The sequence below is a fragment of the Rana temporaria genome, chromosome 3, assembly GCF_905171775.1.
Source record: "Rana temporaria chromosome 3, aRanTem1.1, whole genome shotgun sequence".
NCBI classification, from domain to species: Eukaryota; Metazoa; Chordata; class Amphibia; order Anura; family Ranidae; genus Rana; species Rana temporaria.
In genome coordinates, this window is record NC_053491.1 from 184,641,934 (window position 1) to 184,669,143 (window position 27,210).

At 42.4% G+C, this 27,210-nt stretch overlaps 1 protein-coding gene across 14 annotated transcripts in view; it reads right to left on the bottom strand.

Moving 5' to 3' along the window:
* The window catches only part of NAV3 (neuron navigator 3), a 789,636-nt gene that overhangs the window by 251,296 nt on the left and 511,130 nt on the right, over positions 1 to 27,210 (bottom strand). For all 14 annotated transcript variants that reach the window (XM_040343949.1, XM_040343951.1, XM_040343950.1 and 11 more), the window contains 2 exons: positions 27,158 to 27,210; positions 3,539 to 3,611 (listed from right to left, as the gene is read on the bottom strand). In XM_040343949.1, coding sequence (XP_040199883.1) covers positions 3,539 to 3,611; positions 27,158 to 27,210 — 126 coding nt within the window. The remainder of the gene's footprint in view (positions 1 to 3,538; positions 3,612 to 27,157) is intronic.

Sequence of the window (27,210 nt, forward strand, 5' to 3'; positions counted from 1 at the left end):
ATGTCTGTGCGATGCAAATTCAGCCATATAAATTGTATGGCTTATTTCACATCACATTCACACCAAAATGGGGCAGGACCCATTTTTTGGTCCACACTGGAATTGGATTGGAATTGTTCACGCCTATGCAATCAGAATCCTGCACCATTTCACAGTTTGCACTGCGATCTGCGAACCAATCTGGGGGTGTCACTAACTTTGTATTGATACCCGCAGCGGTTTGCAGAGGGCAGTGTGAACCGCCGGCAATTCGGGTGCAATGTGGGAACCCGCACTGTAATCGCACTGGTTCCCACATCGCACAAGTGTGAACTGAGCCTTAAAGGTTCGTTTTTATTAGATCAATTGATTGCTGTAAGCTAGAGCATTTAAATATCACTTACCTCGTTTTTCCTTTTGACCTCCGAAATACAGTAATCCAGGTTTGAAAATGCCATTTCCTGTCTCTCCTCTTCTTGCTTTCCACCAGCATCTGAGCCGTTTTGCATGGTGGAAAGCAGAATGTGCTCACCCCCTCCCTATGACTACAGCCCTGCGTGAAGATGCTCTCTTATCCCTCACAGGCATGGAGGCTAAGCCTAATGGGAACTGTAGTTCCCATTAGGCCGTGACGTAGAAAGAATAAATGCGCACCGCAAACCAGGAAGTCAGTGAGAATAATGATTCAGGAGTGACGGAGGTGAATAAAACAGCTCGATTTCAACAGGTATCAAACTAGTTATGATGCAAAATATTACTTTTTACTTTATCAGCTACTGTCAGACTTTAATTTAAGAGGAAAATATTTTTGTCTTTACAATCCCTTTAATTTGTGTTGTAAAAATGCATGGTAAAAGACATTAACACAATGCACAGGCAAATGCATACTTAGGCCCCTTTCACACGGGCGATCCGATCAGGTCCGCCTTTCAGTTTTTCAGATGGACCTGATCGAACGCTCCATTCACCTCTACGAGCAGCGGATGTCAGCGGTGAAACACTATTTTCCATCCTGCTGGAGGATCGAATGAAAATAGACGAATCGGTCCGTTTTCATCTGATCTCCCCATAGAGTAAAGCAGGGCTCTGACAGGTCCGTCTCTGCACAGTGAGCAGAGATGAAACAATATGTGCTCATATAACAGAAAACTAAATAAGTTAGACACATGTAGGGCAGATGTAGATAGCAGGTTTCCATTTTAAAAAGACATCAACAATAATCTGGTTTACTTTATCATTAAAATGCTGGAAACTAAAACAAAGAATACAAAGAACAAATTTTAAATTTACAATGCAAATGCCAATATAAGTAGGTCTCAATAAAGATTCTTTATTGTACAATCTTCACAGTATTTTGATTTTCATTTATAAAATGTTTCCATGACCACAAAGGTCTATTCTTCACACTGGTGCCATCTTGCCAAAGCTCTATTAGGCTTCATGCACACCGGACGTCTCTCTATCTCTTCTAGACTCCTTTCCTCCTGATAGCAACATTTTGTCAGAAAAAAGATTGACGATTGTAAACACGCATGGCCCGTTTAGACGCATCAAGTGCTTGGGCATTAATTCATTTCATTGGCCAGAATAATCTGGCCATTTAAATGAATTGACGCTTAAGCGCTAAATGCACCTAGCGTTACTGAGCGTTTTGATGCGTTTACACGCACCAAGCATTTTTTATGCCAAAACGCTGCTGCTCCTCAACACACACTGGCAGTGTTTGTTTTTTTTCTACATCCCCTGCTTCTAAACTCCTCTGAACACCTATGTACGCATGGACATACCTCCCAAATTTTTTTCGATGGAAGCGAGGGACACCTATTAGTAAAGTATGTAGGCGCAGGACACCCCTGCAACGCCCCCTTAAAGGACGATTAAACAAAAAAAAAATGATTGGCTAAACCCACAAGTGCTTTTTCACCACTTCTTTTCCTTTATATTGGCTTTTGAAATTTACAAATGCAGCAATATAGACATTGGATGAAGGGTTAGCATCATTTGAAAGATAAAGATAAAAAGGGCATTATATATACACTTGTATAGATCAGACTAAAATGAGGCACACACGAGGGGGAAAGAGGGACAGAGGCATAGCTCCCAACTGTCCTTGAATTTAAGGGACTGTCCCTAATTTGGAGCAATGTCCCTCTTTCCCATCATTTGTCCCTCATTTTGGTCTGATCCATATAGTTGTATATAAAATGCACTTTTTGGGGTAGATTCACATACCTTTAGGCGGCCGTAGCGTATCTCCTATACGCTACGCCGTCATAACTTTGAGAGGCGAGTATGGTATTTTCAAAGATTTTGCCGCCGAAGTTACGGTGGCGTAGCGTATTAGGGCCGGCGTAAGCCCGCCTAATTCAAATGTTGAAGCTGTGGGCGTGTTTTATGTATATTAACTGTGACCCCACGTAAATGACGTTTCGATCGAACGGCGCATGCTCCAAATGACATCGGCAAATCGTCATGCTTTCGACGTGAACGTAAATTACGGCCAGCCCCATTCACGGACGAGTTACACAAACGACGTAAACGACGTAAAATTTTAAAAAATTGACGCGGTTCCGACTTCCATACTTAACATTGGCTGTGCCATGTTTTTTGTGGTTTATCTTTACGCCTGAAAACCCCTTACGTAAACGGCGTATGTTTACTGCCACGGCCAGGTGTACGTTCGTAAAATTGGCGTATCTAGCTGATTTACATATTCTAGGCGTAAATCAGCGTACAGGCCCCTAGCGGCCAGCGTAAATATGCAGTTAAGATACGACGGCGTAGGAGACTTACGCCTGACGTATGTTAGCAACATTTAAGCGTATCTCAGTTTGAGCATACGCTTAAAGTTGCGACGGCGCGGATTCGGACTTACGACGGCGTATCTACTGATACGCCCGTCGTAAGTCTTTAAGAATCTGGCCCTTTATCTTTCTAAAAGTGTTTCCCAGTGCTAAACCTTTCATCCAATTTCTAAATTGCTGCATTTGTACATTTTAAAAGCCAATATAAAGGAATAGTAGTGGTAAAAAAAAGTCCTTGTGGATTTATTTTACTTTTTTTTTTTTTTTTTTATTCTCCTTTAAGGGGGTGTGGCAGGGAGCGTGTCCTTTGCCTACATACGTTAGTTAGTAGGTGTCCCTTCATTCCCATCACAAAATGTTGGGAGGTATGACAGAGGGACAAATCAGGGACAGTCCTTCGAAATCAGGGACAGTTGGGAGCCAAGCATGGACACAGGCTTCTATGCAGGGGCATTTAGAGGTGAAAAAATATAAAAATATGCCAGACGCCCCTAGAAACAGCAGAAAAAAATACATTTAGTGTGCATGAGGCCTACATAAAAGGTTATGCAAGGTCTGTTATTGTCACTTCAATGGTTACATTCCAGAACATGAAGTAAATTATGGACGTTACAGCCGGTATAGGTTTCCAGGAACATAAATGAGCCTACTTCAAATGATGAATATCAACGAAATGGACATTATCTGCTTTTGAAATCATCAATGTGAAGAGACTGAGCCAGGAGAGCATGCTGGTACACTGCGGATTGTCTTACCTTCAGATGAGAGGCCTTGCACATTAACTCCTCGTGCTGCCAGAAAGCTCAGACAGATATCAACATTCTCAGTCTGCAACATGAAGACAAATAACAAGTTACTTGGATTCTTTTAAAACAATGCGCCAGGCAGTAATGTATGTTAGAACTGGAATAAATGCTTAATATTTACTGCCACCATTCTTAGCGGGCATCATACTTGCTAATTGAGGAAATCCAATAAAGCTTTCATTGTCAGCTCTAGGGCTTGTAAAACAATTCATAAAGGCCAAATCCAGAATGGCATGCCGACTGATCAGCAATCCACCTACTTGGTATAACACAGAGTTATTGCTCACCACTGGCACTTTATGAAAGCACCCTTAGAGGTCTGCGTGTGTCTGAAAGCCTGCACTGAACGCGGGCTGTATTAGAAGTGTGCCAATGCAAAGTTTATGCTAATTATGTTTACTACAAGGAACATCTATGGTGTAACAAATAATAGCAGAGCTTTCATTGAACACATTTAGACACATCAGTACATAACATTGATTTAATTTGCTTAAAGTCAATTGTAAACCACACGTCATGCTAGAGTAAATCTTGTAAACGAGAACAATATTTATTAAAATGTATATAAACCTCACACAACAAATATACTACACTCACCGGCCACTTTATTAGGTACACCTCTTCAATTGCTTGGTAACACAAATTGCTAATCAGCCAATCACATAGCAGCAGCTCAATGCATTTAGGCATCTAGACTAACTGAAGACAACTTGTTGAAGTTAAAACCGTGCATCAGAATGGAGAAGGAGGGAGATTCAGCCTAGGTTCACACTGCTGCGAATTCAAAATCGCGGTAAAATGTGCGATTTTACCGCGATTTGCCCGCGATTTGCCGCGATTTCGGCCGCAATTTAATGTAAATCGCGGCCCGAAATCGCAAAAAGTAGTACAGGAACTACTTTTTGAAATCGCAGATGCGGCGTCGCACTGATTAGGACAGTGCAATTGCCGCCGATTTGAGATGCGATTTGACATGTCAAATCGCATCTCAAAACGTTCCAAATCGTACCCAGTGTGAACCAGGGCTTAAGTGACTTTGAATGTTGCATGGTTGTTGGTGCCAGACATGCTGGTCTGAGTATTTCAACTGCTGATCTACTGGGAGTTTCACACATAAACATCCCTAGGGTTTACAGAGAATGGTCCGAAAAAGAGAAAATATCCAGTGAGCTACAGTTGTGTGAAGGAACATGCCTTGTTGATGTCAGAGGAGAATAAGCAGACTGGTTTGAGATGATAAAAAGGCAACAATAACTCAAATAACCACTCATTACTACCAAGGTATGCAGAATACCATCTCTGAATGCACAACACACCAAACCACTCCTGTCAGATAGGAGCAGGAAACTGAGGCTACAATTTGCACAGACTAACCAAAATTGGACAATATAAGATTGGAAAAACATTGCCTGGTCTGATGAGTCTTGATTTCAGTTGCAACATTCCGAAGGTAGCGTGAGGATTTGGCATAAACAACATAATAGCATGGATCCATCCTGCCTTGTAGCAACGGTCCAGGCTGGTTGTGGTGTAAGGGTTTGAGGGATATTTTCTTGGCACACTTTGGGCCCCTTAGTACCAATTGTTTAAACACCACGACCTAACTGAGTACTGTTGCTGACCATGTCCCTTTATGACTACAGTGTACCCATCTTCTGATGGCTACTTCCAGTAGGATAATGCACCATGGCTCAAAGCTAAAATCATCTTAAACTGGTTTCTTGAACATGACAATGAGGTCACTGTACTCCAATGGCCTCCACAGTCACCAGATCTCAATCCAATAGAGCACATTTGGGATGTGGTGTAATAGGAGATGTGCAGCCGACAAATCTGCAGCAACTGTGTGATGCGATCTTGTGAATATGGACCAAAATCTCTGAGGAATGTTTCCAACACCTTGTTGAATCTATTCCACAAAGGCAGATCTGAAGGAAAAAGGGGGTCCAACCTGGTACTAGCAAGGTGTACCTAATAAAGTGGCCAGTGAGTATATATTGCAGGTTACCAAACCTTAGTCATGATGCCTGAATTAGACTCTTTGCACATGGGATCCTCTAACGGCACAGCATGCATCCCAACATTTTAGTGCACTTGGGAGGCACAGGTGCAATGTCCAGCTTGTGAAAGTCTATGGCAGGCTGGATGGGGCTGAACACTGTAGAATGATACTCGTATTTAGGGCCCTATGCATTCAGAGGTGAATGCCCAGAATGCAGGTCTTTTGCATTCCAGGCATTTGCTCTGGCCATTCATCACTGAACACAGAGCATAGGGGCTGCATGTTGCACCTGTGCCTCTTGGGTGTGCTAAAATGCTGGGCTGCCTGCTGTGCAGCTAGATGCCCATCTTCCTGGGTTCCCGCCAGTGCTCTTAGCTCCTCTTCTTCTTGGTGTGCCACCATAGGAAGCCACTATGGCGGCGTGGCTCGGCCTTTCTCCTTGCTCACTCATCTCAGGATTTGATTGACAGCAGCGGGAGCCCGCTGTTACCTCTCTGTCCAGTGAAGAGGCAGAGAGTGGGCAGTGTTCTCTGGCACAGCACTGAATTGAAATTGGGCACAGGTAAGTATGGTGAGGGGGATCCTGTGAACAGAAGTTTTTATTTTATTTATTTTTTACCAATGGCTCCCACTGTTATTTCTCTGTCCTGTGACAAGGCAGATAGTGGAGAGAGCCACTGCTCTTGAGCACAATGCTATATTGAGATTGGGCTCAGGTACGTATGGCATGGTACCTTCTACCATTACAACCACTTTAAGTATTGATTAAAGTGGAACTTCAGTCCCCCTACAGCCTCTCCCCCCTTATGGCATTGCTATTGTTAATGGTCCAGCACATGCGCAGACATGCCGAAGGTCTCTGTCAAGCTATCTGGACCTGGCAAAGCCCTGCAGCACATCTAAGCACGTGGCAAAGAATTGGTGCATGCACAAACTGAACAGAGGCCCTGTTCCTGTTTAATTGTCTTGTCTTCACACATACGCATGAGCAAACCAACGCACATGTTCTGAAGGTCACTATGGTTGTTAACCCATTCAGAACATGTCATTCTCACTTAAAAGGTGAAAGCACAAAAAAAGTAAAAAGCAATAAAACGATTATTCAATTTTGGGAGAAGAGGTTCTGGAGCCGGATGCAAACAATTTGTTTTTCTGAAGTGATAGTTTGCTTTAGAAATTCAGAGTATGAAAAACAAAAAAACGTGCGTAAAGAAAAATAAAATATCATTATATCAAAATGTAAAAAAAAATACAGCAAGCTGTAGACATTAAAACATGTATAACAGTATAAGAGCATATGAGTGACTGCAACTACGGTATTTAGTTGCAGTGTGAGCAATGTCCAAGCACAAATGTCCTGCAACTTTATAGGCGAGGACAATGCTGTTACATTAGTGCTTATTTGCAAATATTTAAAATATTTAGAAACAGACAACAAATAGTTGGGATAAATGAGCTATTTTCCATTGTGCTCGTTTTAGGGTGATACAATCACAGGTAATTAACCAATATCTCCCACTGTAATTGGCTCCAATAATTTCCAATGGGAGAATTAGTCATTCTGCATTGAGGCTAGGTTCACACTGCTGCAAATTCAAAATCGATTTTGCCGTGATTTTGCCGCGATTTCGGCCACGATTTAAGAGACATCTGTGCAGGGTTCAATGTAAATTGCGGCCCGAAATCGCAAAAAGTAGTACAGCAACTACTTTATTAAATCGGTGCAGCGCCGCAGATGCGGCGTCGCACCGATTAGGACGGTGCCATTGCCGACAATTGCCGGCAAATGCCACCGATTTGAGATGCGATTTGACATGTGAAATCGCATCTCAAATCGTACCAAATCGTACCCAGTGTGAACCTGGGCTGAGAGGCACTGTATGTTGTCAAGGTGGGCTTTAATATTAACTCTTGCCAGGGATGTGTCCTGTCTGGAGTGTGGCCAGATCATTATAATTGGACTCTTTATTGCTTTTAAGTAAATAGTAAAAAAATGTGTATACACTGAAAACAAACAAGTTTCTCTTTAACTTAGAGCCAGTTCACACTGGGGAGACCTGGGATCAGACTTCAAATCGCCCCAAGTTGCCCCAAGTCGTGCGGTCGAGAAAATGAATGGGAGCCGTCTTAATGTACACTACGCTCCGACTTCAGAAACGGTTCCTGTACCACTTCAAACCGACTTGTAGGCAACTTGTAGGCAACTTATACCCATTGATTTCAATTGAAGTCTCCTCAGAAGTCGGATCACTGTCTTAACTGAAGCAACAATACAGGAAGATAACATACATTTCTCAGGCAAACCCCTCCCTCCCCCCAAAAAAGAGAGCCCAAATCCACCATCAAAAGAACATAGTACAAGTGCTGACAGTTAGTAAAGAGTTTCCAAGCAGCATAAATTGCTGAGAGACTTCCACATCAGCGGGTATTCACTTTGATTTTTCAACTCGAACTACTCGTATATACAAGTCTATTAGCAATAAATCAAACTGCAGTCATGCTTATAAACGCTGCGTTATATTGAAATAATGACACCACTATTTAACTCACAACTATAGATGTTGGATGGATAAATATATTTATTGACAAGTAACAGTAGCTACAGTATATATTGGGAAAACTTAGAAACAATGGTTTAGAGCCTAATGCCTAGTACACGCGATCGGTTTTTGCGGCGGTCAAAACCGCCGGGAAAACCGAGGGGAAAACTGAGAACCGGCTCGGTCCATTTTCCCCTGTACACACTGCCGGTTTTCCCGACAGGAAAACTGCCAGGAGAACTTTGGTTGGGAAAACCAGCCGTGTTTATGCTCCCTCGCAGTGTTTCCCATAGGAAAACTGCAGGGAAAAAACGCTGCGATTCGCTGCGAGAAAAAAGAGAACATGTTCTCATTTTTTAAACTAAAAGGAGCATACACACGGCCAGTTTTTCCGGTCAAAGGAAAACACGGCAGTTTTCCCGACGGGAAGAACGACCGTGTGTACTAGGCATTAGTGTCTCCACTACTGAGGGGATTGATGTGGATAGTCATGTTGCCTATAAAAAAAAAGAAAACGTATGTTGGACTTAACTGTCTGTCCAGTAAACTACAATCTCAAATGGTAATTTTAGTGATCAGACCGTAATTATCAGCCAGAGTTCACTGATAAATTACTTAATTAAAGAGGAGTTCTGCCTAGAAAAAAAAAAGAAAATACTGTAGCTGCTGACTTTTAATACATGGACACTTACCTATCCAGGGAGCCTGCTATGTTGGCACCCCAGCCGATTTTCGGATCGGCTGACAGGTGCTGCCACTGCCATTCTTAGTAAGGGAACCCGGCAGTGAAGCGTTTTGGCCTCACAGCCTGTTCATTAATACGCATGCGTGAAGCACGCTGTACTTTCTAACTGGCCCGGGGGATGAGAAGAGGGATGGGCCCAAAATTCCAAGGGAAGGAGCTGCAACCCAGTCTCCTGGAAGTAGGGAAAGGTACCTGTCAAAAGCAGGTACCCATTATTAAACCAGAATTAAACCTATAAATATAACTAAATCTGAAGGTAGGATTTTTATGTCAGAAGAGACCCTATCGGTTTCTTTTGTCATAAAGCCTTTTCAATCCCTATCATTGTTTGTGCACTCTGAGCTGCGTATGTGCAGCTCAGCACACATTTATATACTCTGTGCTGGGATTATATGACTCCCATGCATTTGCATGGAAGTGACATCATTGCGGCCCAGCCACCAGAGTCAGGACCTGGAAGGAACACTGGGAGGAGATGACCACATTCATGACCAAGGGGAGAAGTATATCTCATGGAGAAGTGTATCCAAAACCCATTTTGGTTTTGGTTAGAGCTGTCTTTGTCCCAAATGGGGAGATTTACCCTCTCTATTTGTTCTAGTAACCATTGTCGCCAGGACCCAAAGTAGGGAAATCTAGCCTTCTTTGTTGTCACCAGAACAGACATAAATGATAAATCCTTCAATGGGTATATTTGGTATTGTGACAAATGTCAAATGAAAATATAAAAAATTCCAAGTAAAGCATGAAAAAAAAAAATGCAGCTGAATCACATACGCATAGGTGTGAATGTGCCCCAAGAGAAGATTTCCCTTACTTTAAAAAAATCTCCTCATTTTCTGTTATGTCTTAAAATAGATGGTGAAAGAAATTTCCTAAAGGAATACAGACAACAAAATAGTCTTGATAGGAGTTTTAGCCATCCCTATTCTATCCAAATTTTAAATAAGAAAAGTTAAGATATACTTTAGCAAGGTAATGTAACTATTAATGTAAAAAAAGTGAAATATTTCTGAAAAATAACTATTGATTTCAGTTTAGTTTAGTTTGATAAAGGTGAATTTGAACTGGTTGTTATAGGTTAACAGTAGTTTCTGGAAAAAATACAAGTCAGTAGCTAGAAATACTGTAACTGCTGACTTTTAATAAACAGACACTCGCCCGGGCCGTTTTTTTCATCGGTCTTCAGGTGCTTGACGCCTTTTGGAAATCCAGCTATGAATGTTTTCGGCTTCACAGCTGGCTCCCCAAATGCGCATCTGCGATTAGCAATACCCTTTCTGAATAACCCGCAGCCTCCTGAGATTGGTGATGTGTCCCAGGAGGTTGCAGGCTTGGATCACCTAGGTGATTCCAGCAGAAGTGGGAGTGTGTACCTGTCAAAACTAGGTACCACTCCCCGAAAAAAAAAATATGCAAAAGTGGTAGATAAGAGGGGAATGAGAAGGAAAAGCAGAGCTTCACTTTTTATGTGAGGTTTTGTTTTAATTTATTCTGCATTTATTTATTTTGTCACAATAAATAGGCCCAGCTGTAGAATGAATACATATCTGCGATAAAGCCTGGTAATCCATTACTGCCATTGCCCTACACAACTGGTAGATGAATATTCTAATCTGAATGTTTTTGGATTATTAAAGCGGTAGTTCACCCTCCATAGCAGCATTTTAGCATAAAATGAGGCATAGTAGCGCGAGCTACAGTATGCCTGTCTTGATTTTTTATCCCCGTACTCACAGTGCAATCCTACATTGAAGATTCCGTCTCCCCGCGGGGAATGGGCGTTCCTATCCAGACGGAGGATGATTGACGGCCGGCTCTGGCACATCACGCTCGCCGAAGACAGCCGGAGTAGGTCTCGGCTCTTCACGGCGCTATACGGCGCCTGCGCACAGACTATGCGCAGGCGCCGTGAAGAGCCAAGCCTATTTCGGCTATTTCCGGAGAAGCGTGACGTGCCAGAGCCGGCCGTCAATCATCCTCCGTCTGGATAGGAACGCCCATTCCCCGTGGGGAGTCGGTATCTTCAATGTACGAGTTCACTGTGAGTACGGGGATAAAAAAAATCAAGACAGGCATACTGTAGCTCGCGCTACTATGCCTCATTTTATGCTAGAAGAAAAACATTTTTTTTTTTTGTTTATAGGGTGAACCCCCGCTTTAAATAAAGCTTGGCCTTTTGAAAGAGGCAGTTGGCCTTTAAATCTCACTATGGCATAGCTAAAGAAACTTCCTGTCTTGGGCTTACACTAATCAGATATTAACAAAATCCTGGGAAATGCCCAGGAAAAAAACAAGCCTACTTACCGACCAGCTCACAGACAACCAATTAACCTGTTTAACAGTATGCGTTAAAAACAGGGGTTTTGTCCGCACGCATTCGCAAAAGCATGCGTGAGGCACAGAGCCACGTCATGACACCCTGGAATCTGTGGTCCTAACACTAAACTATGAGTGTCCCCACAATGGAGGCACATGCATTCTGATGGATAGATGAGAATGCATGTGCCTCAATTGTTTTTAACGCATACTGTCATGCCGCATACACACCATCACTTTATGTGATGAACAAAAACGCCATTTTCTGTGAAGTAAAAAACAAAGTTTTTGAAACTTCAATTTTCAAAGACGAAGTTGCCTACACACCATCGTTTTTCTCCCAATGTTCTAGCAAAGCGAGGTTGCGTTCACCACGTTTTTCCATTGAAGCTCGCTTCATAACTAGCTTCTGGGCATGCGCGGGTGTAAAAACGTTGTTTTAAACGACGTTTTTTGCTACACACGGTCAATTTCTGTGAAGTAAAAAACGACGTTTTGAAAAACGACACATAAAATTGAAGCATGCTTCAATTTTTTTTTGTCGTTTTTCAGAAGACATAAAACGATGTTTTCCCCCACACACGGTCATTTAAAGTTTTTTTTCATCACAAAGTGATGGTGTGTACGCGGCATTAGACAGGTTAATTGGTTGTCTGCCAGCTGGTCGGTAAGTAGGCTTGTTTTTTTCTTTGTTTTTTTCCTGGGCATTCCCCAGGCCTTTGTTGATATCCGTTTCAGCCTTCCAATGCTGCTTACTGCGATGGCCAGCTATAGATGAGGGCGGTGGACAAGTCCCCAACATTTTTACCATAGTTTACATAGCATTGCTTTTTTTTTATTTGTAAAATGCAATAGAAAGTATTTTGCAACTGCTGAGCTGGGAATGTGTCTTTGTTTGTGTTTTTAGACTAAGCATTCCAGATATCTATGATATCTGCAGCATGACAAGCATCTTCTAAGATGGTTAAGAGATACAGTTACCTACTGTAACTTCAAGGATATTTGTAATAAGAATATCTATCTACAGCTAAACAGCTGCAATTAAGTGATTTCTCTCCTCCCATGAGAACATTTTTTAGAAATACATTTTATCATTACACCTGTAAGTTATGTGACAGCAAGCCATATAAAGAAACTGGTTCTACATTCTATAGTAATTTCATTTCTTGCAATGTATATTTCATATAATCAGCTGTCATCAGGGGAAACATTGAGGGTCTCTGGGCCTTTGTGCTTGAAGCTGAATATTACTCTTGAAATTTTTTTTCAAACCTCTTGCCCCAGTAGAGAAGGGATATGGAGACAGCATTTTAAATGCACTGCAGAAAAAATAGTTCAGTTCATTCAGGTAAATTACATAATTGATAAGCTATCAAGTACAGAGCATGAGAAATAGTGCCATTGATTGTATGGAAACACATACAGTAAAATTCATCATTATCCGTACTACTTTGGGTCTCTAAAAACACCTAAAGCAGAGCTCTCTAATCTTTTCAGTACGAGGCTCACATTGTATATTTGTGATTTAAAAAAAAATCGGTTTTGTTTTCAATCTGAATTTACTAAATATTTTTAAATAACACTTATAGTAGAAAAAAAAAAATCAGTTTTATAAATGAATGATTCAAATTTAATTAAATTAATAAAATACCCCGAAAAATAAATTCACATCAAGAAGACCCTTTCACATAAGAAGCCCCCTTCTATCAGAGCCCCCTTTCACATTAAAGTCCCCATATCATATCAAAGCCCCTATTTCACATCAGAGTCCTCCCATCACTTTAGAGCCCCCTCCCCCATCACATCAGAACCCCACCTTTCCATCAATGTCCTTGGTACCCCTATCCTACTGTACAGTGACAGCTTGGCACAGAGTAGGAGACAGAGCAGGTCTAGACAGAGGGCAGGAATTAGGGCTGATCCGCCCTATAGGCTCACTATGCAAGCCGCTTAGGGCCCCGCAAAGCTGCAGAGGGCCCCCCAAATTACTAGAGGCCCCGCCTAGTGTGAAATTTCATTTTTGGCCCCTCACCCCGCTTCTCAACTCGCTAGCTGCACGGGAGAAGAGGTAAGAAGTCAGCACCCCCCGCTTCTCACTTTAATGTAAGATGTCATTTCCGACAGCAGAACACCCCATCCCCCCACTTCTGTCGCAGCGTAGTGTGACGTGTCATTTTCGGCAACCCCCCTTTTCTCAACTTTAAATGTGACATGTCATTTTGCTTAGGGCCCCAGGGAGGTCAGGATCGGCACTGGCAGGAATGCTGTAATAGCCCTAAATGCCACCACTTTGGATCAGTGTGACACATTTCCATGGTCTGGCTGGCTACCAGCATCATAGTAGCGAGTGAAACAGTGGGGTTGATTTACTAAAACTACTTGAGTAACTGAGTGCAAAATCTGGTGTAGCTGTGCATGGCAGCTAATCAACTTCTAACTTCAGCTTGTTCAATTAAAGCGGATGTCCGCTGAAAAAAAAAATATTAAAAGCCAGCAGCTACAAATACTGCAGCTGCTGACTTTTAATATTAAAACACTTACCTGTCCTGGAGTCCAGCGCCGAGTCCAGCGATCGCTCGTCACTCTGCTGCCCCCCCCCCGCCATCCTCGGTGAGGGAACCAGGAAGTGAAGCGCTCCGGCTTCACTGCCCGGTTCCCTACAGCGCATGCACAAGTCGCGCTACGCCTGCTGATTGGCTCCCGCTGTGTACTGGGAGCCGAGTGTTCCCAGCACACAATGGGGGGAGGACGGGAGGTGACGTCATGCCCACAGTCTGCCCGAGACTGTGTGGCCGGAAGTGGGTGCAAATACCTGTCTTTAGACAGGTATCTGCACTCCCCTCCCCCTGAAAGGTGTCAAATAAGACACCGGAGGGGGGAGGGTTCCGATCAGCGGGAGTTGCACTTTAGGGTGGAGCTCCGCTTTAAGCTTTGACAAAAAAAACTGAAAGCTGATTGGTTTCAATCCAGAGCTGCAGCAGATTTTGCACTCTCCAGTTTTAGTAAATTAACCCCCTATGTGTCCTGGCTGCTCAGTGTCATTAATTGTTGTGGTGTTGGTTGAGGCAAATGCAGGACAAGTTGGTGCGGGCCAGGAAATATCTTGCAGCAGGCCCGATGTGACCAGCAGGCCATAGTTTGGAGATCCCTAATCTGAACACAAATTCGATTTTTCCACCTCTGAAACAAAGCACAGTGAGGCAGATGACACTACTGTCTCCCATATTTCAGTGTAACCTCCAGCTTGCTCCTAAGTCAACCAACCTAATCACACTAACCATAATTGAGTCCAATGTGCAGGCAGTGCACTCAGGTCACACATAAGGATGCAAACCATAACGTAGTCATCTTTCTTGCAATATAGTGAGGCAGGATGTATAAAAACCAGAGCAGCTGAACAGAATTACTATTCTTTTGGCTTTTCAAATCTATCTATTGCAACTATTGTATGTATTTAGCTGTTCCCATGCCCTAAAATTTTAAAAGGAGTGTTTATAGGGGGTACATATGGCCCTTCTGTACCGGTTGGGGTTTCATTGCATCAGCAAGGAGGCCTGGGTCCCAGCCTGTCCTAAGACACTGTGGGGAATGATTACCAGGATGTAGGAAAACCAAGCTCCAGGAAGACGAAAAAAAACAATTCTACTTTTGATCTATCCAATAAGAGGGCAGTATACAGTATGCGTGCAATGAGGGATTAGCGATCCCCAAAATGTGCAGCTCACCACCGCCAATGCAGGTGTGGAGGTGTTGCTGGAAGAAGCAAGGAGCTCCCATGTGGATTTGGCACTGTTTGGTCATGTTTGAAATATTCATCAAGAAGTGAGTGGAGAGAGAGGCTCATCCACAATCATGCACTGTATACTTGGAGGACTGCAGGCAACATCATGGCCTCTGCCTGATATAAGTAGTGTGTGCTGGGCTCGCTATGGCTCAGATTTTCTCTTAAACACTGAATTAAGGGAAACTACATGTACCCGTATATCTCCCATATACTGTACTGTATACATACATTACAGTGCAATTTAGGGCGGCGGCTATGGTCTTTTTTGGCATTTGGTATTAGGCTGGGTGGGGGCTGTCAGAATGTACGGGGCCTGCCAGGCTGTATAAAGTCTCATTTCTAATGGCAGCCCTGCTTTAAAGTAGATATACAACCTATATTCAAGACATTTTGTTTCCTTTACACATTTTTATAATAAAATACTTGTTTTCACCCTTTTCCATTCTCTGTTGTCTCTCAGTGCTGTTGATCTCCTACAACCGTTTTGTAATAACTTCTTGTCTACATACATGCCCTCCAGAGAGGACTGAATGGCATTTCGTAGGGTAGAATTCCTGACTGTGACAACAGCAAACCTTGCCTGAGTTAAAATATCCAATTGTGGTCTTAATTGTAAGCTTGTGTGAATGATTGACCATGCTGGAGCACATTTGCACACTGGGAGACAGGGAATTGTCACCCCATAGCAGGAAGTGCCTGAACAAGGACCTTTATTGCAGAATTGCAAGGGATTACTTTGATGAAACTGCAGGAAATATTAATAATGACCTTTGAAATTACAATAACATATTAAAGCTTATATGAGACTTTAGTGATTGGGTTTATATCAACTTTAACCATTTGCCAACCTGCGACGTGAATTGCCGCAGGTGAACTCCGGACTCGTACACGGCTTTCTGTGGGCACGTGCTGTTTGGCCAGCGGGGGAGTCAATCAGCAGGTCTGGCAGACTTGACCGTTCCCAGCAGAGACAAAACAGGGATCTGCCAAAGTAAACAAGGCAGATCTCCGTTCTGTCAGGGGATGACACAGAGATTCTGTCTTTCTGCTATGCAGGAAGACGGATATGTGTGTTGTCCCAGGAATCCCACCCCCCATACAGTTAGTAAACACACTCAGGGAACACATTTAACCCCTTGATCGCCCCTGATGTTTAGCCCTTCCCTGCCAGTGCCATTAGTACAATGTTAGTGCATATTTTTAGCACTGATCACTGTAATAATGTTACTAATTCCCCCCAAAAAATACAAAAATGTCAGTTACGTTTCCGATCTGTCTGCTGCAATGTCGCAGTCCTGCTAAAAATCGGAGATCAAGGCCTTTACTAGTAAAAATATTAATATATAATATTGTTGTTGTTTTTTTCAAAATTAACAGTCTTTTTTTGTTTATAGGGCAACAAGTAAAAACCACAGTGGTGATCAAATACCACCAAAAGAAAGCTCTATTTGTGGGGAAAAAGGGACATTGATTTTATTTGGGTACACCGCCGCATGACGGCAAAATTGTCAGCTAAAATAATGCAGTGCCGTATCACAAAAAATGACCTGGTCATTAAGGTGTGTAAATCCTTCTGCGGCTGAAGTGATTAAGGACTCAAAAACAGAGATTGTATATGCTAATTTTGAAATACAAGCAATATTTGTTGCTGGGTTAGAGAGGGTTGAAAATAAACCGAGTTAGAATTTTCCAGCTGGCTTGTGCGTACACATTCATGAATGTTATCATGAATGTAGTTGGCAGTGTGTGACATATAAGCATTAAATGCCTATAGTTAATATAATATCCTTGAAAAAGAAAACATCCCTGGTATGACCCAAGTATGTTCCTTTTGTGAAAAATGTAAAATTATGCATACAGTGCTATTTGTGAGAGCCCTCATAGCCAAGTTATTTATTTTTGAGATACAGTTGTTAGGTCACTTGTCATAAATGCACATTCCTTTTCCTCTTTAAATAACTCTGACACGGACATTGGTCCAAGACTGTAAGGATCTCAGTGAGAGAAAAGCTTCCATCACAAGGGCTACAGTACATGTGTGCAACAAATATGATATGATACAATGTATACACAAAGTTCATTACACGTCTCTGTACCCAAGAAAAAATGCATTGTAGTCAACACTTTGTTGAATTTTAGGGACTTAATGGGCTCCTGAGGGTTAGGGAAGATCATTTAAAGCGGAGTTCCAACCACAATTAGCATTTTTTAAATGTATGTCCTTTCATCCTGCGTTTTTATAATATAAATCTGGTCACTTACTATTTTACAATCCGCCGCCGATCCGCATAGATATTAAAAAAAGATAGTTTATAAAACTATATCTACACCGTTGTCATTTTGCTTGTGGGCATTGTGAAGCCTACAGGCACTTACTTCCTGGAAGTCTTGGATGGGGAGTGATAATTGGGTAGCGCACTGCATCCTGGGAAATTATGACACACATTTCCCAGGAGCATTAGAGGGAGATGATGTCAGAATCCTAGGTGGTTTCAAAGGTAGATTTTGTGGGACCGCATAGCAACAGGCATTTCCAGATGAGTAACAAAAAAAAACAATTTTTTTTTTCTTTTTTAGTCGTAAGCTACAGTTTAAAGCAAAATTGTTTTTTGTTATGGAACCTCCACTTTAAACCTCCACTTTAAAGTCTCTCTCTGGCATACAAATATCCCCCTCCCATTTCTTTTACTGAAGTGATCAGTTGAATTTTTTTTTTTTTTATATATATTTACCTGAAGCCGAGGTCATACAGCACCACCAACCCGAGTCATCTCCTATTTCTTTTTTTACTTCCTGCAAGTATCCTTTCAGGATAGAGAAGAGGACTGATGCCATTATGGGGCAAGGGGACCAGTGGTCACAGCACTGGACTAGCCATCTCCTGTGGTGGCAATGGTGGTGGCACCAGAACCTGTGGTGATGATAGACTTGGACCTTAGGTAAGGATAGCTGCCTTCACCAGGTAAGGGGAATAAAAGGCTGTCAGGTTGAGTGCAAGAGGGGTGGAAGCAGTGGGGAAATTTTCTCTAGCCTGGCCTGGGGCTTTTGTGCCCTTGAGGAGGAGGCAAAGGGTGCATTAGCAGTATTCTCTAATAAAGTGGCTGCTAGGTGCTCTTGGGGAGGAGAAGGAGGAGGGAAAATGGCACATTAGTACTACTATAAGCAAAATATGTTGCCATGCACCCTTGAGGAGGGTGTACTTGCTGGTAATAGCTGCTCTGCCCCTGGAATGAGTAACATGAGAAACATCCTATGCAATTCACCACTTCAAGGGTGAGAAAACCCAGCTCATCAGAGCCTTTTCATGCTTCTCTCATATGTTTGCCAGTAAAGGAATATTTGAAGAAGAGCCGACAGCTTACAACCATAGGATTCAACACTTAAAGTAATTGGAAACAATCATCTTGTAAAACAACCCATTCAGTTTGAAATAGAAATGAAAGGCAAAACATTTGTATATAGATATAAAAAACATTATAAATACCTTTTCCCCCCTTTTTTTAAGTGATCACACTCCCTCTGTTCTCAGCTGCATAAGGAAAAACAACAGCACACTGAGCTTTCCTGGGAAAGGCTGTAAAGGGGGCGGGGGGGCTCAGTACAAGGCATATCATTGGAGGTGAGCAGGCAGCATTGCTAGAGAACTGACCATGCTTTGCTCTCGTGCCTAGTCTGGTCAGTTTTAAAGTGTTACTAAACCCATTATTCTGCATTCGTTCATATCTGGTCTCCCACAGTACACAGAACACGGAAATGCAATTATTTTAGTAAATATAAACTGCTAAATACCTATTTTTCCTCAGCAGTATACATCAGTCTTGTGACTTCTATCAGTATCTGGTTAACGCTTGTAGGAGGAGTTTTTCTTCTCCTCTGACTGACCTATGAGGCTGCAGGACCCCGACCCTCTGTCTGGAAAGTGCCGATTGGCCCTGTGCTGATCAAATGCACCCTCCCAAAAAAGAAAAAAAAAACTCTCTAGCAATACACACCAAACTGAACGTGTGCAGAGTGAACGTGTGCACCCCTTTACATTACACATCCCCCTGCACCTCTGGACCCCTTTACATTACACAGCACCCTGCATCACTGGACCCCTTGACATTACACAAACCCCCTCAGTGCAAACTCCTCCCATTCAGTACCTCAGATCAGCGTGCGGCAGCACATGCACAGAAGGTCCCTGCCTCCTCTGTACACATAAACAATGAATAGGGGGAGGCGGCTTTACTCGGCTGTGCCTGTGTGACATCAGGTGTTCTGTGAGAAGTGCCGAACACCGCTAATCAGGACAGTTTAGCCGTGGCCATGAGAGAAGGGGGATGGATGGTGCATCGATGTCACCCCGCTCCCACCCCTTTGTATCGTGGTATCTGCCTGTGCCTGGAGTCTCTCTGCAGCTCTTATTTGCCGCGGTGCTGCCTAAAGTCACGGAGTGGCGGCGGCGCTGTCACCGCTTAAGTCACGGAGGGGGGGCGCCCCCCAGTGTGTGGCACCCCAGTGCGGTCCGTCCCCCACTTAGTACGGCTCTGGCCGCACGGCGCCCCTGTTGCCCATGGCGCCCTGTGCAGCCGCACAGCTCGCACACCCCAAAGGCCATCCCTGCTTTTATCCATCTGCACTTTATAGCTTGGATGGAAGAATCTGTTGGGTTTAGAGACAAAACTGTTTTACCTACTCAAATTCCAGCAGTAGATTCCTACTTAAATTTTTGCCATAACACTGTCAAGAATATCATGATTGCTATGGGACACAAACAATTCTTGCAGACACGTTTTATTCATGAGGTGTCAAGAACAACTCTGGTTGTCAAAAGCTAGATTCCACCACTTTTTCAGATATCTTGAATTAACCAGCATATATGAAAGAAATATGATGTTGGGAATCTGAAAAATCCTGGCCTGTTATAATAACTGCCCCCTAGAATGAAAGCTGTAGGAGCTAGACTAATTCCATAATAAAAACCCCTTTAAAGTGGTTGTAAACCCCTATAGAACCCCTATAGACCACTTAGACCTACAGGTAAGCCTAGACTAACTGCTTGCCGACCAGCCGCCGCAGTTATACGGCGGCAGGTCGGCTCTGCTGGGCGAGATCACGTAGCTATACGTCATCTCTCCCAGCAGCCAATAGGGGCAGGCACGCCCCCCGCTCCTCCCTGATCCCGGCGCGCGTGCCCGGTGGGTGAAATCACCGCCGGGCACCTACGATCGCTCATTACACACACAGCTCCCAGTCCTGTCAGGGGAGAAATGCCCGATCTTCTGTTCATACAATGTATGAACAGCGATCAGTCATTTCCCCCAGTCAGTCCCACCCCCCCTTCAGTTAGAACACACCCAGGGAACCCCTAGTGTTAACCCCTTCCCTGCCAGTGGCATTTTTATAGTAATCAATGCATTTTTATAGCACTGATCGCTATAAAAATGACAATGGTCCCAAAAATGTGTCAAAAGTGTCCGAAGTGTCCGCCATAATGTCGCAGTACCAAAAAAAAAAAAAACGCTGATCGCCGCCATTACTAGTAAAAAAATATATATTAATAAAAATGCCATAAAACTATCCCCTATTTTGTAAAGGCTATAACTTTTGCGCAAACCAATCAAACGCTTATTGCGATTTTCTTTTACGAAAAATATGTAGAAAAATACGCATCGCCTAAACTGAGGATTTTTTTTTATATATATATTTTTGGGGATATTTATTACAGCAAAAAGTAAAAAATATTCATTTTTTTCAAAATTGTCACTCTATTTTTGTTTAAAGCGCAAAAAATAAAAACCGCAGAGGTGATCAAATACCACCAAAAGAAAGCTCTATTTATGGGGAAAAAAACCATGCCAATTTTGTTTGGGAGCCACGTCGCACGTCCGCGCAATTGTCAGTTAAACGACGCAGTGCCGAATCGCAAAAAGTGGCCCGGTTATTGACCAGCAATATGATCCAGGGCTGAAGTGGTTAAGGCTTACCTGTAGGTGCAAGAAATATCTTTTTAGCCTACACGGTTGAGGAGAAATTTGCAAGAAAGACGGTACTGATGTGTACAGCGCATGCGCACTGAGCGTGCCGTTTCTGAATGGGACCGCGCCATCCCTGACGGCTCCCACGTGCATGCGCAGGAGTGACGTCATCTCGGCTCCGGCCAGTCACAGCGCCAGAGCCGTGGTACAAGGAAGTGAGATGGGGGTGGTGGAGGAGAGAAACAAGGGCCGCTGCTGTGGGGGCTTCGATTTTAGGTAAATAATTAATAAAAATACACCCTGCAAGAAAAATGCATACTAGCTCATTATGCCTTTTTATTACAGGGTGTATTTTTTTCGGTGGGTTTACTTCCTCTTTAATATACAGTATATATATTATTTATTTGATAGACTTATTTAGGCCCAAGGTAGTTTCAAGGTGCCACATCCCTATATAGTTGTATCAAAGAGATAAATTAGTGGCCTGGGATTTTTAATTGGCACCAAGGTTACAAACACAACTGAATTAGATTTCACAGTATTTATCAATATAATTTCTTAAAAGAGACAACAGTCTGCAAAATATATATATATATATATATATATATATATATATATACTCCTCACAGACTGACCCAGCAGATCTTCCAATGGGCAATTAAATAGTATAATACAAATAAGTGTTTTAGAAGACTTTTTAAGGTCAGTGCAAGTACCCATATGCATAAAACTTTTGGGTGCCTTGTTCATTTTCTGATAGACCCGTCTCACTTATTTGTACTATACTATTATATTGCCCATTAGATGATCTGTTGGGTCATTCTGTCAGGAGTGTATTGCATTTTATGTGCTATATTGGACACTCATGTAACCACCCCGGGTAAGGGCATTCATCCTACATCATGTTATGCTGAGTAATTATTTGTGTAAACTACCATACATATATAATGTAAATATTTTTTTATTATGATTTGTATTTTTGGTTTGGTTTATTCACATGTGTTTATGTTACAAATCACACCCCTATAAGAAGACTCATAACTTTTGATTGAAACGCGTTGTTTTTTTGTACACTTTAAGCATTGAAGAGGTACTGTACTATATATATATATATATATATATATATATATATATATATATATATATATATATATATATATATATATAGTCAAAAAGTAGTGAAGTCCCTGGCCTCCTTTCACTATCCCGACTTCCTGATGCCGAAAGGTCAACCCTGACGTTTCGTCAGCCCTCAGAGGAAGTCGTAAGGACGAAACGTCAGGGTTGACCTTGCGGCATCAGGAAGTGATGTATTGACGCTGTGCGTTCCAGGTGCGTTCCAGCGACAAGGAAGTAGCACTGTGGAGGTTTGCGGTGGACGCGACCATCATTTACATGCTCACAAGTCTTACTGGATGCTATGGACGGCGCGTCTGTGTGAATAATACCTACTTTAACCCAAGCTTGGTACTGTGTCAATTTTATGGATGTCATGAAGGATTTATAAATAAAACAAGAGAAACGGGATTACACCATCGTGAGTCTTTTTTTCCCTTTATAATTCGGGGGCATCTGAGGAGATCGAAAGAGCCTGTTTGGGAGACCGATTGCAGTACAGATATGGGAGAGGATTGAATATACTGCATGTTTAGTGCCTACTAAACTCAACCTTTTGGTGAGTATATACTCGAAAGGGTGTGTGACACACGGTGGAAGCTGTTTGGAGTGAAGAGCACCTTGTAGACCAACTTTAAGCACTTGCGGGTTTACCTGGACATATTCCCTCTGTTCCATACTTCTTATGAACTATTATAAGAAAAGATTGGTCACGCTGAGTGGAGTGATAATTAGCGCTGCTTTTGTAAATGACAGGACATTATATATATATATATATATATATATATATATTATATATATATATATATATATATATATATATATATATATATATATATACAGTATATAGTGGTTTTGAATCTATGCATGTTTTTTTTGTCGCCATTTAACCACTTAAGGACCGCCTAACGCCGATATACGTCGGCAGAATGGCACGGCTGGGCACAGGCGCGTACATGTACGTCGCCTTTAAGAGCCCAGCCGTGGGTCGTGGTCCGAAGCTCCGTGACCGCGGCCGTGGGACCCGCGGATCCGATCGCCGCCGGTGTCCCGTGATCGGTCACAGGAGCTGAAGAACGGGGAGAGGTGTGTGTAAACACACCTTCCCCGTTCTTCACAGTGGCAGTGTCATTGATCGTCTGTTTCCTGATATAGAGAAAGACGATCAATGACGCCACACTTCCAGCCCCACCCCCCTACAGTTAGAAACACATATGAGGTCACACTTAACCCCTACAGCGCTCCCTAGTGGTTAACTTCTAAACTGCAATTGTGATTTTCACAGTAATCAATGCATTTTTATATGGCATTTATATTTTTGGTCCCAAAAATGTGTCAAAATTGTCTGATGTGTCCGCCATAATGTCGCAGTCACGAAAAAAAACGCTGATCGCCGCCATTAGTAGTAAAAAAAAAATATTAATAAAAATGCCATAAAACTATCCCCTATTTTGTAAACGCTATACATTTTGTGCAAACCAATCGTTAAACGCTTATTGCGATTTTTTTCCCCAAAAATAGGTAGAAGAATACGTATCGGCCTAAACTGAGGGAAAAAAAACTTTTTTTATATATTTTTTGGGGGGATATTTGTTATAGCAAAAAGTAAACAATATTGCATTTTTTTCAAAATTGTCGCTCTATTTTTGTTTATAGCGCAAAAAATAAAAACTGCAGAGGTGATCAAATATCACCAAAAGAAAGCTCTATTTGTGGGGAAAAAAGGACGCCAATTTTGTTTGGGAGCCATGCCGCACGATTGCGCAATTGTCAGTTAAAGCGACGCAGTACCGAATCGCAAAAAGGGGCAAGGTCCTTAACCTGCATATTGGTCAGGGTCTTACGTGGTTAATATGTTGCAGACTATTATTTCTTAAAAAATTGTATTAATAAATATTGTGAATTTTAATTCAGTTGTTTGTATTCTTGGTGTCAATTAAAAATCCCAGGCCACTAATTCACCTTTTTGATACTACGGTACATCCATTGTATTTTCTAATAAGAAGTGCTATGGACTGTTGTGGTGCCAAACAAACAGAAGATCATAATAACAACAATAATAATAATAGTAAAGTGTAAAGGATGCTGTTGCGCCGTACAAACAGAAGAGGATAATAATAAACATTGTAATAATAATCATAACAATAATAATATAATGCAATGGACTGTTGTGGAGCCATATAACAGAAGATGATAATAATAATAAACATAGTAATAATAATCATAACAGCAATAATAATGATAAAATGCAATGGACTGCTGTGGAGCCATAGAACATAAGATGATAATAAAAAAAAAAAAAAATAGTAATAATAATCATAACAATAATAATGATAAAATGCAATAGACTGTTGTGGAGCCGAATAAGAGAAGATGATAATATTACAAATGATAATAATAATTAGGGTTGTCCCGATACCGATACTAGTATCGGTATCGGGACCGATTCCGAGTATTTGCGGGAGTACTCGTACTCCCGCAAATACCCCCGATACCCAAATAGAATACTGCCCCCCCCGCCGCCGCCGCCGCCGCCGCCTCCGTTACGCCGCCGTTACATCGCATCCGCGCTGCCGCCGACTGTTTAATATGCGCGGGGAACATTACAGCTGTAATGATTGGCGCCGCGCCGCGTATAGACACTCCCCCTTGCTCGGGTGAACTGTCCAATCCCGAGCAAGGGGGAGTGTCTGTACGCAGCGCAGCACGAATCATTACAGCTGTAATGTTCCCCGCGCGTATTAAACAGTCGGCGGCAGCGCGGATGCAGGTAAGGGGGATATGGGGGGAGACACTGGCTGGATCTGTGGGGGGGAGACACTGGCTGGATCTGTGCGGGGGGGAGACACTGGCTGGATCTGTGGGGGGGAGACACTGGCTGGATCTGTGCGGGGGAGACACTGGCTGGATCTGTGCGGGGGAGACACTGGCTGGATCTGTGCGGGGGAGACACTGGCTGGATCTGTGGGGGGGAGACAATGGCTGGATCTGTGGGGGGGAGACAATGGCTGGATCTGTGGGGGGGAGACACTGGCTGGATCTGTGCGGGGGAGACACTGGCTGGATCTGTGGGGGGGAGACAATGGCTGGATCTGTGGGGGGGAGACAATGGCTGGATCTGTGGGGGGGAGACAATGGCTGGATCTGTGCGGGGGAGACAATGGCTGGATCTGTGGGGGGGAGACAATGGGTGGATCTGTGGGGGGGAGACAATGGCTGGATCTGTGGGGGGGGAGACAATGGCTGGATCTGTGCGGGGGAGACACTGGCTGGATCTGTGGGGGGGAGACAATGGCTGGATCTGTGGGGGGGAGACAATGGCTGGATCTTTGGGGGGGAGACAATGGCTGGATCTGTGCGGGGGAGACAATGGCTGGATCTGTGGGGGGGAGACACTGGCTGGATCTGTGCGGGGGAGACAATGGCTGGATCTGTGGGGGGGAGACACTGGCTGGATCTGTGGGGGGGAGACAATGGCTGGATCTGTGGGGGGGAGACAATGGCTGGATCTGTGGGGGGGAGACACTGGCTGGATCTGTGGGGGGGAGACACTGGCTGGATCTGTGCGGGGGAGACAATGGCTGGATCTGTGCGGGGGAGACAATGGCTGGATCTGTGCGGGGGAGACAATGGCTGGATCTGTGGGGGGGGGACACTGGCTGGATCTGTGCGGGGGAGACAATGGCTGGATCTGTGGGGGAGAGACAATTGCTGGATCTGTGGGGGGGAGACAATGGCTGGATCTGTGGGGGGGGAGACAATGGCTGGATCTGTGGGGGGGAGACAATGGCTGGATCTGTGGGGGGGAGACAATGGCTGGATCTGTGGGGGGACATGGCTGGATCTGTGGGGGGACATGGCTGCATATGGAGACACATTTAAAAAAAAGTATTGGTATTCGGTATCGGCGACTACTTAAAAAAAAGTATCGGTACTTGCACTCAGTCCTAAAAAAGTGGTATCGGGACAACCCTAATAATAATAATAATAATAATAATAATAAAATGCTATTGACTGCTGTGGTGCCATACAAACAGAAAATAATAATGATGATACAAATTAAGAAAATAATCATAATAATATTAATAAAGTGGTATGGACCACTGTGGAGCCATACAACAGAAGATCATAATAATACAAAAAGCAATAATAATAATAATAATAATAATATGAGGGGTCTTTAAAATGTTTCCACACTTTTTTTTATATTTATTAGAATTTAAAAAAAGTGTGGAAACTTTTCAAAGAACCTTCGTAATATTATTATTATTATTATTATTATTATTATTATTATTATTGCTTTTTGTATTATTATGATCTTCTGTTGTATGGCGTCACAGTGGTCCATACCACTTTATGAATATTATTATGATAATTTTCTTTATTATTATCATCATTATTTGCTGTTTGTATGGCACCACAGCAGCCCATAGCATGTTATTATTATTATTATTATTATTAATAATAATACTAATAATAATAATAAAATGCTATGGGCTGCTGTGGTGCCATACAAACAGCAAATAATAATGATGATAATAATAAAGAAAATAATCATAATAATATTCATAAAGTGGTATGGACCACTGTGACGCCATACAACAGAAGATCATAATAATACAAAAAGCAATAATAATAATATGAGGGGTCTTTAAAATGTTTCCACTCTTTTTTTTATATTTATTAGATTTTTAAAAAATTGTGGAAACTTTTCAAAGAACCTTCGTAATAATAATAATAATAATAATAATAATAATAATAAAATGCTATGGGCTGCTGTGGTGCCATACATACTGAAAATTATGATGATTATAATTATATTAATAATAAAAATAATAAAATGCTATGGACTGATGTGGTGCCATACAAACCGACAATGATGATGATTATAATTATATTAATAATAAAAATAATAAAGTGCTATGGACTGATGTGGTGCCAAACAAACAGAAAATGATGATGATGATATTATTAGTAGTAGTAATAATAATGATGATATTAATAATGCTGTACTCTAAAACTTTCAAACAAAACTATACAGAATGCTGTTAATTTTAGATTCCAATATCTCAGGTAAATATCTCTTTAGAAAATGGACTTACCATCTGGGATTGGCTCTTCGGACAGCCATTGATATCTTCAACCTTTTCATTTG